Genomic DNA, 20083 nt, shown 5'->3' with positions numbered 1-20083 from the left:
GTTTTTGTTCTTACTTAAATTTTCCTCATTTAAAAATAAAAAGTAAGTGGTGAATCCAAACAAAACCGTTCCTCACTGGGACGAATTTTTCAAAACTCGAAAACCAACTTTCCCTTTCACCTTTAAAATAGCGAGTCGCGCCGATCGATGGATCGGGTGAGGGTCCACAAATTGGCGACTCCGCTGGGGATTGAACCCAAAATCTCTGGTTTCATAAGAGGATTAAACTTGAACTGGAGTTTGGTATATTGGAGCACATGGTTCATTGACCAATTTACTCTTAAGCTTTATAGGTGATTGGTGATCACTTACTTGGTTGGTATTTGACTTGTACTTATGGTGAGTTGTTGCCTGTGTGTTCACCTAATTGGTTGTGGCATGCTTATTCGTTGTTGTTGGTTCTTGGTTTTACAGTTCATGATAGGCTTAGATGATTAGCTTGTGTGTAGATTGTATGGTAGGGTATCTCTTTGCGCATGACTACTTGCTGCATGACTGCTTGTCGTTTGTGTTTGTGGGGTGCGCTTGTATCCCCTTATTTCTGAATCACTAGTCTTGGTCGACTATTCCTTATTGGTTTCTTGAATTGTTTGGGAATCATTCCCAACTATCTGCCTTCGACCAAGCTAGGGGTTTGGAATAGGGTCTAGCATAAGGGTTATATCGATGTTTAGGAGCACTATGGAAATGACAGATATCCGAGCTATGAAGACCTATATAGCCCTGAGCTGGATTTCGTGGATACCTGTGTGGCCAGAGTGTCACTTTGATTGTTGGTTAGAATCATAGGTTGTGTATCCCCTTTGTGGGTACTGTCATCTAGCTTTTAGGACTTGTCTTTTCCCGTTGTTGGCTTTTGAGCCACCTTACCCCTGAGGTATCACCATGTCAGAATCCCGCTCCTGCCCATGGAGCCATGTATTAGATTAGCTGTTAACATCACATGACAGTTCATTCCCTCGGAGGATTTAGTCATGGGATTACATTACGGAATTGATTTCAAGACTAGTAGTCATGGGGATTGACATACCCTTTTTCTTTTGTAGGATTTTTTATTGAGACCGACCTGGGTTCTCGAGCTTGGATCAGGATTAGAGGTAGACTTGTTAGAGGATAAAACTAGTATAGCCAGTCAGGACAGACATCAGTTTAGAGAGATATGGACCCGCAGTATGCTACTGTTGACCAGTTGGCAGAGATTACAGATACCATGGCGTCACTCAGAGATGCTATTTTAGGACTGTGTCAGAAGATTGACGGGCACTAGGCCTCACTAGTACCAATTTAGGGGACCACCCCACATGATTCTTCCACACCCCCACCACCACCACCATCTGGACCTACCATACAGCCGGAATACATAGTCCCACCTCCACCACCACCCCTAGTTCAATCAGCCCCACAAGCAAGGGCCTTTGTCTTACATGGTCAGACTGAGACTACGCCACATTATGTTGTGGCCCCTACACATGTTGAAGATGATACTCAGGCCCACATTGAGAGGATTGAGCAAAGGATGAGGTCACTGCATGTCACCGATGAAGTCATGAGTTGGGATGGGTATGATGACCTGGTTGTTGCAACTTTGCCGGTTGAGTTCCGTATGCCAGACATTGAGAAATACACGGGGATTGGGTGCCCACGTATTCACTTGCAGTTGTACAGTGTTGTTATGTGCGGGCATAGGTTAGACGAGACACAAATGATCATGTTGTTCCCTTTGTCCCTGAGTGGTGCCGCCCAACAGTGGTTTGCTTCATTGGACCCCTCACGACGCCGGACATGGACTGATCTAGCATAGGAGTTTCTCAGACAATATTCCTTTAATACTGTAGTTGATGTATCCTAGAGAGAGTTAGAGGCCCTTAGATAGAGGCCGGATGAGACAATTACCTCATTCATCTCCCGCTGGAGAGAGAAGATAGCACAGATTATTGACAGACCCTCAGAGCGTGATCAGATCAGTATGATTATGTACAATTTTCAGCCCTGCTACGCTAGACATCTCATGGGTTTTTCGCAGACAGACTTTGACTCCTTAGTGCAGGCCCTCTATGGCATCGAGGAGGGTATATCTAGAGGATTATGGACAGATTCTTCCCCCTCAGACTCAAAGGGGAAGAAGTCGAGGTCAGGACCCAGGCCATCAGATGTTGGCACCATTGGTATGATGGGGTATAAGTCCCCGCGTCGGCCTCAGACTCAGAGGCAATTTTCAGATACCTCTTATCAGATGATACAACATGATCAGTACAGGCCAGCTATTCCTATTAGGCCAGCAGGGCCTGCTTATCTGCATCCGTTGCCACAACCAGTATATGCTCCACTGGCATCCTAGAGGCCACCCATGCAGTTCCATCAATATAGAGCACCACCTCCGCCGAGGCCAGCTAGACTGTTCACACAGCTTGGGATGTCATTGAGCAGAGCATTTTAGAGATTGGTTGAGAGGGGATTGATTACCCCGTTATCGCCCAGACCACCACTACAACCTACCACACCAAGATTTAGGATAGACTTTCACCGTGCTTACTACCAGAGAGCGGGCTATGATACAGACAATTGCTCAGCACTGAGATATGCTATACAGGACTTGATTGATCAGGGTTTGGTTGATTTGGGATGAGCCACAGTGACCACAGACACGTTACCTACTCATGACACTAAAGTTGTACCTCCACCCCTAATGGGAATCCATTTGATTGAGCACAGAGAGGGTGATGTATTTATGATGGGCTGGGATGGAGAGGCTCCTCAGCCGATCAGTTTGTATGAGGACTCAGATTTTAGTGGATATACCCATGGACAGTAGGTCCCCAGGCCATTCAGATTGGCCCCAGATGAGATTCCCCGACAACCCGCATTCTCACTAGTGTATTTACAGCATGTGCCGCCTTTGACACATTCTCCACTTGTCGATAGGCCATTTGCTGGTACAGTTGTTAGGGAGGAGATTCAGAGAGAGGATGATGAGATTTTGCGCCAACTGTCCATTACATAGGCTCGCATATCCATTTGGAGCCTATTGGGCTCATCTAGCACACATAGAGATGCATTGATCAGAGCTCTCAGTCATATTATAGTTGATACTGCTACCACCCTAGAGGGGCTGATACACTTTCTGATAGCTAATAGGGCTACGTGCATTGTGTTTTCTAACGATGACTTGCCACCAGAGGGGTTAGATCATGTTTGACCTTTGTTCATTGATGTTGCTTGTTCAGGCCCCAGAGTGTCGTCGGTCTTGCTGGACAACGGCTCTGCCCTGAACGTTTGTCCTTTAGTTATAGCGATTGCCCTTGGCTTTTCTCCATTTGATTTTAGGCCATCTATATAGATTGTCAGAGCTTATGACGGGACTCAGAGGACAGTTATGAGTACTCTCACTACACACATTAGGATTGGGCCAGTCAGATATTCTGTGCTTTTCCAGGTTCTGAGGATTCAGTCATCCTTTAACCTACTTCTTGGTCGTCCTTGGATTCATAAGGATGGTGTCATACCATCTTTTCTTCATCAGAAGGTGAAGTTCATACATAAGGGTCGCATTATCATGATACAGTCTGACCGGGATGTTGTTACTTATTTCGAGTCAGTGTTAGAGATTAGTCACAGTGATGATGACTTGTATTTGACCGGATGTACTTTCCATGAGGTTCAAGTTGTCAGTTTAGAGAATGACAGCAGAGATATGGTGCTTATGTCATTCAACCAGTACAGTAGCACCTTGGTGCTGAACATGATGAGGGGCATGTCTTATTTGCCCAGCTTGGGATTGGGTCACCGCCAGCATGGACCACGCAAGTTTACTTTCACAGTTGATCATGACATACCTTATGGGTTAGGTTACACTCCTACGAAGGAGGATGCACGTTACATGGCGTGATTGCACAAGGACAGAGTAAGGGCTCGCTTGTTTGGGGTTCCATTTGATTACCCCCTTTGCATGTACACCTTTCAGTTGATTGATTACTTTGTCAGAGGTTCAGATCATGCACCCCACATGGAGGGAATCATTTGTATTTCAGAGGCTGTTGAGGTTCAGGACCTCTAGCAGACCTTGGGGCAGATGCATTTGGGTACCGGGATCCCTGAGACACCTGATGTTATGATAGTTGAACCCCTGTCACCCAACCGAGCTAGCATGTTCTCTGTATGTTTCTCGGAGGCAATTTTTTATTATGATATACTTATGGATATTGTGATTGATGCTGATGGAGTGACTCTGCCTGATGCTTGTATCGACGAGATGGACATGATTGGGGTAGATCGTATTCTCGATGCAGTCTCACACGGTCCTCAATCTGATTTTGATTTGTTCGGAGTTTCTGTGATTGACACTGATGATGTGACTCTTTATGATGCTTACACAAACGAGATGGATATGATTGGCACTGGTCGTATTCTGGATGCAATCCCGCACGAGCTTCGTTCTGCTTTGGATATGTTTGGGGCTTTTATGCTTGAGATAGATGATGATGACTCTATTATTGTTGTTACTACTGATGTTATTACTGTTGAGGGAGCGTTCAATTCTGTGGACCCACCTCTTTCTTTTGACATTATGTCTGGGTTTGTCACCCGCTTTGATGATGTGGCTGGTAGAAATAATAATGATATGAGTGTTTTTTAGTATTCACCTATGTCACTGCATTTTCCTTTGATTGTACCACCGACACCCACGGCATATATACATGATGTTGATAATGTGAGAGGCCCAGATGGCCCATTAAGTGATTAGTCGGATTTTGATTCAGATTCGGAGGAAAGGAAAGTAACACCCGTTTCTAGTAGCACCGAGTTGGTAGATTTTGAGACCTCTTATCAGCCCAAAGAGTTGAAGATTGGCACCTCCTTATCTCCTGACGAGAAGAGTAGACTGATTGACCTGCTTAGGTCATACCTGGATGTATTTGCATGGTCATATGAGGACATGCCAAGCCTTGATCCCTCTATAGTCCAACATCACTTGCCCATCCTGCCACATGCTAGACCAATTAAGCAGAAATTGATGAGATTACACCCTCGATGGAGTTTGCAAGTTAAAGAAGAGATTCTGAAATAGCTCAGTGTTGGTTTCCTGTCAGTGGTCGAATATCCTAAGTGGCTGGCTAATGTCGTCCCTGATCTTAAAAAAGACGGAAAAGTTAGAGTTTGTGTTGACTTTCGAGATTTGAACAAGGCTAGTCCTAAGGATGATTTCCCCCTCCCACACATTGATATGTTGGTTGATAGTACTGCAGGTCATTCGATGTTATCATTTATGAATGGGTTTTCTGGGTATAATCAGATTTTGATGGCTCCAGAGGATATGAAGAAGACTTCTTTCATTACTGAGTGGGGTACTTACTGCTACCGGGTTAGCCATTTGGGTTGAAGAATGCAAAGACCACCTATAAGAGAGCTGCTACTACTCTATTCCATGACATGATGCATAGAGATGTTGAGGTATATGTGGATGACATGATAGTGAAGTCTCAAGATAGGGCAGATCTCTTAGCAGCCTTACAGAGATTCTTTGAGATGATCAAATAGTTTAGGTTAAGGTTGAATCCCAAGAAGTGCACCTTTGGGGTAACTTCTGGGAAATTGCTGGGGCATATCGTTAGTGAGCGTGGTATAGAGGTTGATCTAGAAAAGATCAGAGCCATACTTGACATGCCTACTCCGAGGACTGAGAGAGAGATCAGAGGTTTTCTTGGCAGATTACAGTATATCAGTCGTTTCATTGCCAGATTGACAGACATATGCAAGCCTATATTCCGTCTTCTAAGGAAGAGCCAACCTACAATTTGGGATGATGATTGCCAGCGCGCTTTCGAGAAGATTAAGGAGTGTCTCATTTCTTCTCCAGTTTTAGTACCGCCTACGCCAGGGCACTTTCTGCTTTTGTACTTGTCAGTATCGGACATTGCCATAGAATGCATGTTAGCTCAACTCGATGATTCAGGAAAAGAGCGAGCCATTTATTATCTGAGTAAGAGGATGCTCAAGTATGAGTGCAGATACATTATGATTGAGTGCCTCTGTTTGGCATTAGTTTGAGCCACCAGAAGGCTGAGACACTACATGACCGAGTATTCCATATTATTGGTCTCACGATTGGATCCATTGAGATATCTATTCGACAAGCCTGTTTTAACTGGTAGGCTCATGAGATGGTTAGTTCTACTGACAGAGTTTGATATTCAGTATGTCACACAAAAATCAGTAAAATGAAGCATTGTTGCAAATCATTTGGCTTCTTTGCCAATATTTGATGACAGACCAGTTGACGATGATTTCTCTGATGAGTAGTTTGTCTTAGTGACTAGTATTATAGGATGGCGGTTGTACTTTGATGGTGCCGCCAATCAGTCGAGGTTTGGTATTGGCATCCTATTGATATCACCTCAGGGTAATCATATTCCCATATCAATCAGGTTGGCATTCTCTGATCATCACCGACTGACGAATAATGTTTTTGAGTATGAGGTATGCATTACAGGTCTAGAGACTGTGCTCGATCTTGGAGTTAGACAATTGGAAATCCACGGGGATTCCAACTTGGTTATTCAACATACTCAGGGTATCTAGAGAACTAGGGATGAGAAGTTGAAACCTTATCATGCTTATTTGGATTTGTTGGTTGATAGGTTTGAGGAGTTGAGATATATACATCTGCCCAGGGCATAAAAACAGTTTGCTGATGCTCTAGCCACCTTAGCTTTTGTGATTGAGATTCCTGCGGGAGTGACTGTGCGACCATTGCTGATTGAGACCAGGTCTGCACCAACTTATTGTTGTCTGATTTGAGATATCAAGGATCAGAATGTACTACCATGGTACCATGATATTTATCAGTTTTTGTCATGTGGTGCTTACCATGAGTTAGCCACTGCCAAGAATAGGAGAGCTTTGAGGCAGTTTGCCACTAGATTTGTGATTTGTGGAGAGTCATTGTACAGACGATCGCCCGATGGCCTATTGTTGTTATGTCTAGACTGTGCCTCTGCAGATCGAGTCATGAGAAAGGTTCATGCAGGAGTTTGTGACCCACACATGGGAGGACACATGTTGGCTCGAAAGATTATGAAGACAGGTTATTTCTGGTTGACCATGGAGGCAGATTGTTGTCAATTCGTTTAGAGGTGCCCAGAGTGCCACATGCATGGTGATCTCATTCACATGCCACATTCGGAGTTGCACACACTCACATCCCCTTGGCCATTTTTAGTGTGGGGTATTGATATTATTGGAAAGATCTCACCCAAGTCTTCCAGCGGGCACAAGTACATCTTAGTAGCTATCGATTACTTCACCAAGTGGGTGGAAGTCGCTTCTTACGCCAGATTGACAACGGCCAAGGTGACTAAGTTCATCAGATCACATATCATCTGCCGATATGGAGTCCCTCATGAGCTGATCCCAGACAGAGGGGTGCATTTCAAAGGTGAGGTGGATACATTGGTTCAGGAGTATGGCATTCAGCATCATAGATTGTCTGCGTATAAGTCGCAAACTAATGGGGCAGTTGAGGCCGCCAATAAGAATATTAAGTGGGTTTTGAGGAAGATGGTTGAGACTTCTTGGGATTGGTCAGAGAAGCTCCCTTTCGCATTATGGGCCTATCACACTTCTTTTCGTACCTCTACCGGAGCTACACCTTACTCCTTGGTGTATGGTATGGAAGTAGTGCTACCTGTTGAGATTGAGATGGGATCTTTGAGAGTAGCATTAGAGCAGCAAATATCCAAGATCGAGTAGGCTCAGTCTCATTATGATCAGCTTAGCCTTCTAGATGAGAGGAGATTGAGGGCAGCAGATCATGTTCAGGCTTATCAGAGGAAAATGGCCCGTGCATTCAAGAAGAGGGTTAAGCCTAGGAAATTCCAGAAATGTGACCTAGTTTTGAAGGTCCTCAGGGGATTGATCAGCGACCTTAGAGGCAAGTTCAGACTGAGCTGGAGCGGGCCGTATGTTATCCGAGATTTGACCTAAGAGGGAGCTGCTTGGTTAACAAATCTGGACGGAAATCAGTTTTCGGAGCCAGTCAATGTGGACCAACTGAAGAAGTTTTACATGTGAGATCATGGTCAGAGGATGGGTGGCCATCGTTTTGAGTAGCCATATTCTCCGTTTCACACCTACACATTGATATATCCTATTGCTAGCCCGTTGAGCCTCACACGCTTCATTATGACCTATTCATTTACTTAGCCTTGCATACCTTTTCTCACCTGGGTTGGGGGCCTTCTCTTGTCTGCTTTGCATTTATTGTCTGGATCGGTGAGTATTGTGAGTCCATTGTGTCATTGTTCGTTTGTTTCATTTTTAGGTTATTCAAGATTTCTTCTTTCCTACATTGTGCATCTTCACTTTGTCTGTCTTTGAGTTTTTTTTTTCTATCATTTCGATTATTTTCGCTTCTATCTTCCCTTGTGTGATGATGACGCGTTCTCATCTCGAAGCTGCAGGTTAGGCTTGTCACACCCTTCGTTCCACCCTTAGGTTTTGATCCAGGAGTTTTAGTTTGAGAGGACCATTTGGGTTTGGGATTTGAGGTACATTTGTTAGATCATGCCAGTATGGTCGTTGGCTTACTTTGTCAATTGTTCTGCAAAAAAAAAAAAAAAACTTGTGTGATCATTAGAGGTCATTTTGGGTTTTGCATTAATATTTGGGTTTTGCATGGTTTGTCGACAATATCACGAATTGATCATCAGATGTCATTTTGGGTTTGAGAGACTTATTCTTCTTCTCAGAGTCGGTGAGAGCATTGTACGATCCTTTTCTCCATGGATTTGGGAGACATATTGGGAGTGAGGTTTGGGTTTCCTTTGCACTAGGTTCCTTGGATCATTATCTATATCACCACTCCCGTCATACTGTGACTTGCTTTGATTTGGCATTCATGGGATGAGTTGTTCATCATTATCACACATTGCTACACTTTTATCCCAGCTTGTTTCTTCATTTTATTCTACACCCATTCATCATTTGTCTTATCCATTTTCGTCTTCTTTTACCCTCGTCGATCGTCGTCTTGCTTCATGAACGACATGTTCTTTGGTGCACATCACTTGTCGTTGGACATTGTTTATTTGGATGTAGGGTTGAGTCACCTTACTCACATGGTCCTCCGATATCTGACATTACGTACACAGAGGTTTGGCATTATCTATTGGGTATTTGGGCCTTTGTTTCCCGTCGTTTCATTCACCTTTTACCCGTAGCCTTCAGTACGATCCGAGTCCTAAGACCACCCTGAGGCCATGAGATCTCGTGTTTGCTTCGACACATTTCATTTGGATAGGCTCCGTCTACTAATTGAAGTACAGGATGCCGACAAGGATCCATTTCTTAAGGGATATCGAGGATCGCATACTGCTTTTCCATTTTGTCTCTTCACCTTTGGTCCATGATCAGAGACAGATGATGCAAAGAGTCGAGACTGTCCAGGACTCCCTCCGCTTGCTAGTTTGTTATATTCATACTAGGGCATACCTCAATCCTTGCATGATGGCATCAGTTCTTACACTGGGACGTAGGCAGCCCATTTCACCAGGTGATGCTTGCCATTAGTGTTTGAGTAGGCCTCCACATTCAGCTTCGTTTTTTCATACAGCAGCTTGCTTCTGAGAGATGGCCCATGATCAAATTCATGCGTATTCGTCGACCTAATGGGTGTGCACACTGGGGTATACCCCATACTTTGTCATGTTCGCTTATCCAAACGATTGGGTCTTTAGTGATATTGATTACTACCCAAAAAGTGTTATTTTACACCTTTAAGTCATTATGTTTTAAGCACTTTTGTGTAGTAATTCTCCATATTTATTCCAATTGGCATGTTAAGGACCTAGCAATGACTTCTAATCATATTTGTGGCTAGTTTTAGTGTTTTGACAACTTTTTGGATCATTAAGACAAGCCAACAAAAGGAGAGAAGCAAAGAGAAGCAAAGGGAAGCAAAGAGGAAAACAGAGGACAGCAGCTGCAGTCTTCTTTCGCACTTTTGGAGCACTTCCCAAAGTCCATTTTTTACATGCTATATACCATTTCAAAGCTTAGGAAGTCAAGAATCTAACACTTCAAACCGTGTATGATTTGGAGCTGAAATGAGGAAGATATGGCCTTCGGAAGACAACTGCTCTAGGCTTGTGCGAAATTCGCACAACACCTTGAAATTCGCACAACACCTTCAGCTTGTGCGAACGGTGTGCGAAATTCGCACACCACATTTCCTTGTGCGAAAATTTCACACAGCAGCCCATGCGTGGTGCGAAATCTCCTCTGTTCTGCCGACTCCACATGAGATATTTTCTTTTAGATATTTTTGTATAAATTTCCATTCTTCTCCTTGTAATCCACCAATCATAAGATTTCTTAGCTAGGAAGGTTGGAAAAACTTTTCTATATATATTCCCTTGCATCCGTTGTAACAAATATAGAAATATATAGATATTATTGAATTATATAGAATCGACGCACAGAGCCTTGCTCTGTTTTTCCTTCTCTTTCTTTCTCATTTTCTTAGTAGCCAAACATCCTTAGAGGATGAAATCCCCAAGGATGAGAGGCTAAAACCTTTTAAGTTTCTTAAAGTATGGATGTTATGTGATGGCTTGGATGCAATCCCATGGAAATTTCACGCACCTGGAAGGTAAGGTAGTCGTTTTTCATTAATGGTTCATTAATGCAAAGTTTGGTTTTTATTTCCTTTGGACAACTTCCAACGGCCAATACTTGATAAGCTTTTGGATTTCTATCCATTAGTTATCTCCTACGAGCTATTGGAAGGTGAGTTTTTCAATTCCAAGTTTTGCATTAATCCGTTAGAACCAATTTCAATGGCCATTGAAAGGTGAGTTTATCACCTGGAATGACTTTGTGTTGCCAATATTTGGTAAGCTTTTAGCTTTAGACTATTAGTTATCTCTTACGAGCCATTCAAAGGAAGTCTAAGGTGAATAACCATTGATGAAATTCACTACCATCTGTTTTGCCATTTTAAAGGATTAAAACTTGATTTGCTAAATCCATACCGGTTCGGGAAGCAAGCATCACCATAGTTGCAACCCCAACGCGAGGAGCCTATCCTGAGATTTCCAATTTGCATAAGAGCCAGAGCATAGCTATCCTATCTTTGAGAAACTTGTTTTTACACCCTTTCATTTTAGTCTTTAATGTTAGCTTAAATTAGTTTAAATCTTTCTAAAACATTTACATCTTCTTTTAAAGCTAACATCCATAAGAAAATCACCTATTTTCCTAATTTGAATATCACTTGTGTTTGCGAAAACCCTTCCTAGTGAACGATCCTAGAACCACTATGCTATAGTAGCTTGGCTACTTTAGTCATAGTATTTAAGGTATAAATTTTGTTGATACGCCTTTAAAGCTAAGCTACCATGAGTCGAATCAGATATATTTCAGAGTTGTTTTTTACTGAGGCACTTGCATATCAGATGTACACACTGGGGCATACCCTCTATTAGTTTTTTTGTGGATATTGGATATTGCGGAATAAAGTCGATGTTGTTCTAGGAATGAATGTTTGTGATGTTTTCAGCTCTTTGACTTTGACCATATGTACGGTTATGGGATTCTGACATGGTATGGATATCTTAGACTGGGGCATAACCCTTTCTTTTCACCTCCAGTCACATTTTTAAGTTGTCCTACAGGGGCATGCCCCCTTTCATTCCATCTTGTTAATGGTGTTCTTGTTTTCTCGCTTGTAATTTATTGGCATTTTCTAGACGTCACACTGAGGCATACCCATTCGTCTTTCATGATTGAGATGTTTGATTTCTTGCTTATTCGAATCATTTAGTGGCGTTCTCATGTTCATACTGGGGCATACATCCTCATTCTTTATGTTGTTGTGCTTGGTTAGTTTTTTTTGGGTTTTTCAATACTCGCCCGAATTCTACCTTCTCCGGTACTCGTCTGGACCTTTCTCCAGTACTCGCCTGAATTCTACCTCTTTCCCGGTACTCGCCTGGACCCTTCTCCGGTACTCGCCCGGATTCTACCCCTTTCCTAGTACTCGCTTAGAATCTACCATTTTCCATTACTCGCCCGGATTCTACCCATTTTCGGTACTCGCCCGAATGCGATCTCTTCTCCAGTACTCACCCGGATACGATCCTTTCTGTCTTGGATTATCCGGTACTCGCCCGGATACGATCCTTTCTATCTTGGATCTTTCGGTACTCACCCAAATTCGATCTCCTGTTTGTCTCGTATTCTCCGGTACTCGCTCGGATACGATCTCTTCTCCGATACTCGCCCGGATACAATCTTTTCTGTCTTGGATCCTCTGGTACTTGCTCGGACTTGATCCATTTTCCTTTAGTCTACTCTGGCATCGTGTTTGGATCTCCTGATCTTTTCCAACATCGCGTCCGATTTCCTTTAGTCTTCTCTGGCATCGTGTCCAGATTCTTTTAGCTTTCTCAAGCATTGTGCCTGGATCCCCTAGTCCATTCAGTCAGCATGACTCATTTCCCTTAGCATTCTTTATTGTTGTGTGGGGACAAAATTGTTGGTCATTTGAATTCTTCACTAGAGTTCATTTCACTCATTCATTGTTTGCACTTCGCACTCACGTTTCACTTGTTCATTCACTCTACTGAAGAGGGGCATATTTGTAGACCCTCAACTTTGTCCTTCAAAACTTGCATTTATCTTAGGTGTCACATGCACCCAATTTTTTCCGTATGGCACCATCATGGCCCCCTTTTAGGCTTGATCAGTTTTCGAGCCTTGTGTAAGTTCATCTGCGGTCCAATGTAGTGTGAGTGTGTAGTTCATTTTGGAGTGCCGTCATGGCCAATTCCCTAGTTGTTCACATCATGCTAAAGGAAGGAAGTGAGGTCTCCCCAAAACTTCAGTTCAGTTGGAGTTCATAGGAGCAGGTTCGAATACGGAGCACTTGGGCTTGTTTCGATCATATCTCCCTCATCCGAACTCGGAATTGCGCACTATTTTTTTTTTTTTTTTTGTTGGATTCCTTATTCTTCAAGGAACATTGTGTCAAAATTTAAGAATTTTTCTCAATTGATCACTCAGATGGGCAACCGACTCAACCGGTTCGACAAGTTTTTTTGAGGCAGTCAATCGGTTGGCATCAAGGCTGCTGGCGAATGGCTCTGTTTTTGGCATTTTTGGAGCCCAAATCCTACATAGCTCGGGCCCATAAGCTCTAGATCAGTCTTGGGCAATATTTTGGGTCAATTTTAGGCCTTGGTTCGGGTTCCTTGCAGCCCACTATGAATCCATATGGATTCTTGGTGGTGAAGCAAGAGAGTAAATGTGGAGAGAGCTGCTCACCTCGTGGCTATGAGGAGTGTTTATGGAGCTGGTTTCCAAGGTTGATGGGGGACTTTCCAGAGTTGAAGGAGGAAAAAACGAATATGGAAGTGGGATGAGCAAGGGTTCTAGTATAAAAAGCCAGAATGGAAAAAGAGAAGTACCTTTCCTTTGCATTTTTTTTCTGGGGGGAAAAACTCTGTCCAAGTTTGGTGAGGGAAAAGAACAGAGTGTGGAGAAGGTTTTGAGCATCTAAGAAAGTTTTGGCTGCACGTGAAGTAAGCAAAGAGAGAAGGGAGTAAGAAGTTCTTGATTGGTGAGGACTTGAAGGAAAGGCAACCTTGAAGCCAAGCAGATTTCTTCTTAAGGGGAGAACAATCCGGTAAGCTTTATGGATGCTCTTGATATGTAACTGTTGCATGGTTTCATTTTTTATGTTTGTTGTGGATGTCTCATAAGGGGTTGGTTCTGATCAGGATTGGGGGAGGGGGGAGTGACCTACTTTTGATGTGTGAGTAATAGGGTCACTGCCTTCATTAGTTTTGGTTTTGGTTGAAGGTATTGTGACCTCCTGATTGCTAAGGGAAGGATTCTTATGGCCTTGTAGCTTTGGATTGAGGAACTTCTTACATGCTAGATTCAGGTGGCTATGTTGGTAAGGGCGTTTCTGCCACTTGGTTTTTCTTGAAACCTCTCTTGCTTGGTATTGAGAAAGGGTCTCCATGACCTTCTCTATTTTTTTTTTTAATTTGGGGCTACCCATCAATAATCTGGACTTAAACCCCAAGTCTTGTGGCTACATGTAGAGGTTCCATGTGGTTGAAATTTTGGTTTGCTTCTTGGTGATTCCAGTAGCTGTATGGGGGGGGGGGCCTTTAGGTGGCTGAATTTCAGTTGGATTCATAGGCTATAGGAGGCTAAAATTTCAGTTTGTTCCATGGGATTTAAGTAGCTGTAGGTGGGAGGCTTCATGTGAATGGAATTTTAGTTTGGTTTTAGGGGATTTAGGTGGCTGCATGTGGATGTCCATGTGGCCGAATTTTCAGTTGGGTTTCTTGAGTTCAGGGGGGCTGCATTGTTGGTTGATTAATGAGCTATGTGGCCTTAGTTTTAATAAGGTTGGGGTGGCTCGAGTTTGGCCTTCTACAAGGAACACATTGCATTGTTTTGGTCGGTTCTCCCTCATTCGAGCTCAAAATTTAGTGCTATTTTTTTGTTGGATTCCTTATTCTTCAAGAAATCTGTTGGTAATGTTTCAGAATTTTTCTCAATCGGTTGAATCAGTTAGGAACCGTTTCAACAGGTTCTGCTAGGCAGCCCCGTTTTACAAACACATTGCATTGTTTCGACCGGTTCTCCCTCATCCGGGCTCAGAATTGAGCGTCGTTTTTTTTTTTTTGGATTCCTTATTCTTCAAGGAATCTGATGGTAAAGTTTTAGAATTTTTCTCAATTGGTTGAACCAGTTGGGAACCAGTTCAACAGGTTCTTCTAGGCAGCCCCATTTTATAAACACATTTCGGCTGGTTCTCCCTCATTCGGGCTTGGAATTCAGCGCCATTTCTTTTTTTGGATTCCTTATTCTTTAAGGAATCTTTTGATAAATTTTCAGAATTTTTCTCAATCGGTTGGACTGATTGAGAACTGGTTCAACAGGTTCTGCTAGGCAGCCCCGTTTTATAAAGACATTGCATTGTTTCGGCCTGTTCTTCCTTATCCGCGCTCGGAATTGAGCACCGTTTTTTTTGTTGGATTCATTATTCTTCAAGGAATCTGTTGGTAAAGTTTCAGATTTTTTCTCAATCAGTTGGACCGGTTCTGCTAGGCAGCCCCAGTTTTAGCATGTTTTGACCCTCATTTTTGTTGTGGCTTGAGCCCTTAGGCTCCAAGGCACTTGTGGGCCACCTTTAGGGTCAGAGTTCAGTTTGGTTAGATTTCATGTGAGTCCACTTCATGGATGGGAAGAATGTGGGTTAAACGAGCATGGTTTGGTTTGATGGAATTTAGAGGAATGTGTGCAAAAGAAAGCAAACCAATTATTTCATTTCGACCTGCTTCTCTCCCTTTTGGGTATGAGATTTGATGTTTGATTGAGAGTGCATGTTGTATGCTTGTATTACTTGCCTCACCTTTCCTTGCGGCGCATGGTTGGGGACGACAGGTATGCATTTCGGCTTTGGACAATGAAATTCACATGAATGCTTGGTGCATGATTGCTATGTATATTTGTTGTGTATTTGAGCTTATTGACTGACCTCTTATGCAGCACTTAGCTGGAGACCTCAAGTATGCACTCTGGTTTTGACTTGTTGAGTGTAAGTGCATGCTAAATACTAAGCGAGTCTATGTGATTCATGTCATTTGTTTAGCCCAAGGTTTGTTTGATCTTTGACTCATATGCTCCCATATACCCGGTTCATTAGTAGAGACTGAGTTTCGGGCCTAGAGGGGTGCTACCTCGCATGAGGTACCTTCCCGATAGGTAACCTGATCCTCGGACCCAGAATCTAGTTTTCGCAGACCGCTTTTTCCTGATTGGAGTCATGCTGGGGTTTTTGTTCTTACTTAAATTTTCCCCATTTAAAAATAAAAATAAAAAGTAAGTGGCGACTCCAAACAAAACCGTTCCTCACTAGGACGAATTTTTCAAAACTCGAAAACCAGCTTTCCCTTTCACCTTTAAAATAGCGAGTCGCGCCGGTCAGTGGATCGGGTGAGGGTCCACACTATGCCTCACAAATGAAGTTTCGAGTACCTAAGTTTAACTAAGGCAGTACCTAAGGTTGTACTCAAGGTAGATTAAGGTAGTACCTTAAGGTTACTAAGGTCGTACCTAAGGTACAATCACCACTTTACCAAAGGTGAACCAACTAATCACATAATGTCATGCTTAGTTCTATGTGACTCTGATTACGTTGTAAGTTCTGTTCGAATTCAACATAAACATTTAGGTCCTATCGTTCCACAAATCAACTGCCTAAGGTTGCCAAAAGAACTACCTAATATTCACAAATGCGGTGACTACGCCTCACAAATGAAGTTTCGAGGCTTCACACAAGTAGTACCCAAGTTTAAGGTAGTACTTGAGGTAGATTAAGGTAGTATCTGAGGTAGATTAAGGTAGTACCTGAGGTAGATTAAGGTAGTATCTGAGGTAGATTAAGGTAGTACTCACTACAAGAAAAAAGGTCATTGTTGACATATATTATCTTGACTTAAGGTGATATGTGTCAATATTGCCTATTTAAATGAACAACCATGACATATACAACTTGTTTAAACCAATAATGACATATATAAAATTTGTTGAATTCTTTCATGACTTATATAATAGAATCTTGACAGATAATTTATAAGTCAATGTATTCAAGGTACTTAAATAAAAGCAATAATGATAATAATTTGTTTGATATGTGTATATATAATTTACTTACTAAGTATTATAAATTGAAGTGACAACAATCAATTTTGATTAAGGAAGTCAATATTTAATAAAAATTTTTAGTAATGTTAATATCAATTTTCATTTTTTTTTATCAAATTGATTAAATCATTTTTTAGTCTATATCAATAGCACTTAAATAAATTTTTGTAAATAATTTTTTATTCACTAATTTTAGTAAAATAAAATTTGCTACATTATGGTTTTTTTTATAACTGGATATAAATAAAATTAATACTAATAAACTATTTTTTATTCATTGATGTTAATGAATTTTTTTTTTTTTTTTTTTGTTGAGTTTGTATTAATATAATTTTTTTTTCATAAACTATTTTTCATTATTTTTAAATTAGTAATTAACTTGTATTTGATTTTAAAATAATTAATAAATTTGTGTAAGCTAGAAAATTAAGATATTTGGAATTTTGATTTATCAATTGTTCGACATAATATCAGGCTTCAAAATTTTATTTTTTAAGTTAACTCATACAAATATAGACATTAGGAAAGAAGAAAATTAATTATGGAAAATTCACATTATAAAAGTTATAAATATATTCCATAAATTGATTCTCATAAAGTTATTATTATTATTATTGTTATTATTATTATTATTATTATTATTTGTTTATTTACTTTATGTTTTTATTTTTTATTTTATTTTCATTTTTTAAAATGTTTATTTTATTTTATTTTATTTACCTTTAAAAAAAAGGGCTTTGAAAAATGAAGAACAATCCAGCTCTATTCGGGAAAAATCTCTCTCTCTCTCTAGACTGATGGTTCCTGCTGAGTGATAGAAAGGGAATTTAGGTTTTTGATTTTGAGAAGCAATCTTCTGGGTTTTGACCTTTAAGGTAGAAACTACTCATTGAAACACATTTGCTTCCGATTATTTGGTCTTAGCCACATCTTAATTATTCACAAATTTCTGGCCCCAAAATTCATTCTGTTCTTATTCAAATCGATATCTGAGTAAGAGTATGTCTATGTCATTAACCCATCTTTCTTGGTGGTTGTGGAGTGGAAAACACCAAGAGCCCAAAAGACTCTCTAATGGATCTTCTTTAAATTCTTCTCAAGATTCAGGTTTGTGAGAGTCAGATGCTTTGAAATTCCCTTCAATTAAGGGGGCTTCTTCGTTGACATTTCAACTTTTTTTTTTCTCTCAGAACCTCTCGATTCTCTGAATCTCAAAGTCTCCCAATCTCCCGCACCTCGATCTACGTAGATCTCCGATTTTTGCTATTGTTTGTTTGTTTTTTTATCTTCGTTGAATTTTCAACCTGGGGTTTTGATTTTGTCTGTTCCAGTTGTTGCTTCGATCTCCTCGATCTCGGTTCCGAATTCACCCAGGGTTTGATCGTTTGATTGTTGGATTGTTTGGTTGATCTCATGGAGGCGATCGACGAGCTCGTTCAACTGTCAGGGTCTATGCCCCAGGCCGCGACGCTGCTGGCGGATGAAGATGCATACAAGAATTTGAGTTCTAGTTCTTCTCGTAGAGGTTCAACTTTTCTTAACATTGTTGCTCTTGGAAATGTCGGTGCTGGTAAATCCGTAGTTTTGAACAGTTTGATTGGACATCCTGTTTTGCCTACTGGAGAAAATGGTGCTACTCGGGCTCCAATATGTATTGATTTACAAAAGGATGGTTCCCTAAGCAGCAAGTTGATCATCTTACAAATTGACAACAAATCTCAACAAGTTTCTACAAAAGCTCTTCGACATTCTCTCCAAGACAGGCTGAGTAAGGGTGCCTCAGGCAAGAGCCAAGATGAAATATATTTGAAGCTACGAACTAGTACAACACCTCCTCTGAAACTAGTTGATTTGCTTGGATTGGATCAACGAATTATGGATGAGACATTGGTGAGTGACTATGCTCAGCACAATGATGCCATTTTGCTGGTTATTGTACCTACTATCCATGAACCTGAAATGGCTTCATCTCGAGCTCTCAAAATTGCCAAGGAATATGATGGAGATGGTACAAGAACAATCGGTGTAATTAGTAAAATAGATCAAGCTACATCAGACCATAAAATCCTTGTTGCTGTTCAGGCTCTCCTGTTAAATCAGGGTCCTAGAAGTACATCTAAAATGCCATGGGTTGCTTTAATTGGGCAATCTGTTTCAATTGCCTCTACATAGTCTGGATCTGTTGGGTCTGCATGAGTCTGATAGCGTGTGCAAAAGAATGTCTATTGTCATCAAATTCCCCAACGATACTGTGAAAGTCTTAGTGAAAGGTGTTGATTCTTAAATGTTTAGCATTTTAGCAAAAGATAGTGCAAGGAATAGTCAAGTAAGGCCTGCAACTCAGAGCCATTTGACGGAATATTCATCACAAGGCTTACTCACACTTGTAGTTGCTGCTAAGGATATTACTGATGAGGAACTTTCAGAATGGCAGTGCAAGTATGAAGATGCAAGCACTTCATTGACTGATAGATCTGTAAAACTTCATCAAACAACAACTTTCATTGAATGCAAATTAAATCTTCTTGGGGCTACTAGGATGAGAATAAGGCTGCCACTTTGAACCTCCACTACGCATCAGTTTATTTTTTGTAAAAAAAAAAAAAAAAAATGTTGTCACTTTAAGAATATGGCACCACCAGATTTTGTGAAAGGTATCCACACGTTTTGATGAATTTGGAGGGCAACCATACCATGCAAAGAAGATGACTGCCACTTTAAGAATATAGGTTTAGTTATTTTTTATTTATTATTCTTTAATTGTATCATTATTATTGTTGAATTAACCTCATTTTTGTAGAATCACGGACGCTTGCTATACAGGTATGCTCTCTATCTTCCCATTTTAAAGTTTCATGAATATGTATGTCATTAAGAACTATATCCTCATTTGATATTGACTTTGGGTGCCTTGATATTCATTTGATTTCCTTTGATAAAATGCATGTTGAGTAATATAATACTTGAAAATTGCTATTTTGATACTTGTTGCTTACTTTTCTATTAACGTGTGTCTATCCTACTTGGTATTCAAGAAATATAGCAAAAAAGAAGAAGATGATGAAGAATTAATGACCACCTCTTACGAAGATAGTATTGTACTTTTCAATTTAAGTTTGTATATTATCTTAATTGAATATTTGTAATTAGTTTTTCTTTTTTTTTTTTGTATATAGAAAATAGAGAGTAAGAAGAAAAAGATTTATTCCATTGTGTTTTTAATATTCAAATGTATCTATAATAATTTTTTTCCTTGAGTAATAGTTTATTTACATTGTTTTAGGACTTAGTTATTATTATCATAATTAAATATGTATCAAATTTAATTTGGAAACAAGTTTCATATGGTAACAAGTTTATT

The 20083-nt window shown here is 40.7% G+C and overlaps 1 protein-coding gene across 1 annotated transcript; it reads left to right on the top strand.

Annotated features, from left to right (window-relative positions):
* The first annotated feature begins 18135 nt into the window (after positions 1 to 18135).
* LOC117910934 (dynamin-2A-like) lies at positions 18136 to 18894 on the top strand. Its single transcript, XM_034825115.1, has one exon. It carries the CDS (start codon positions 18136 to 18138, stop codon positions 18892 to 18894), a length of 759 nt encoding a protein of 252 aa, XP_034681006.1.
* Positions 18895 to 20083: the final 1189 nt, after the last annotated feature.

Source organism: Vitis riparia, chromosome 3, assembly GCF_004353265.1.
Source record: "Vitis riparia cultivar Riparia Gloire de Montpellier isolate 1030 chromosome 3, EGFV_Vit.rip_1.0, whole genome shotgun sequence".
NCBI lineage: Eukaryota > Viridiplantae > Streptophyta > Magnoliopsida > Vitales > Vitaceae > Vitis > Vitis riparia.
The sequence above is the reverse complement of the archived record's forward strand: the minus strand, read 5'-3'. Positions and strand labels throughout refer to the sequence as shown.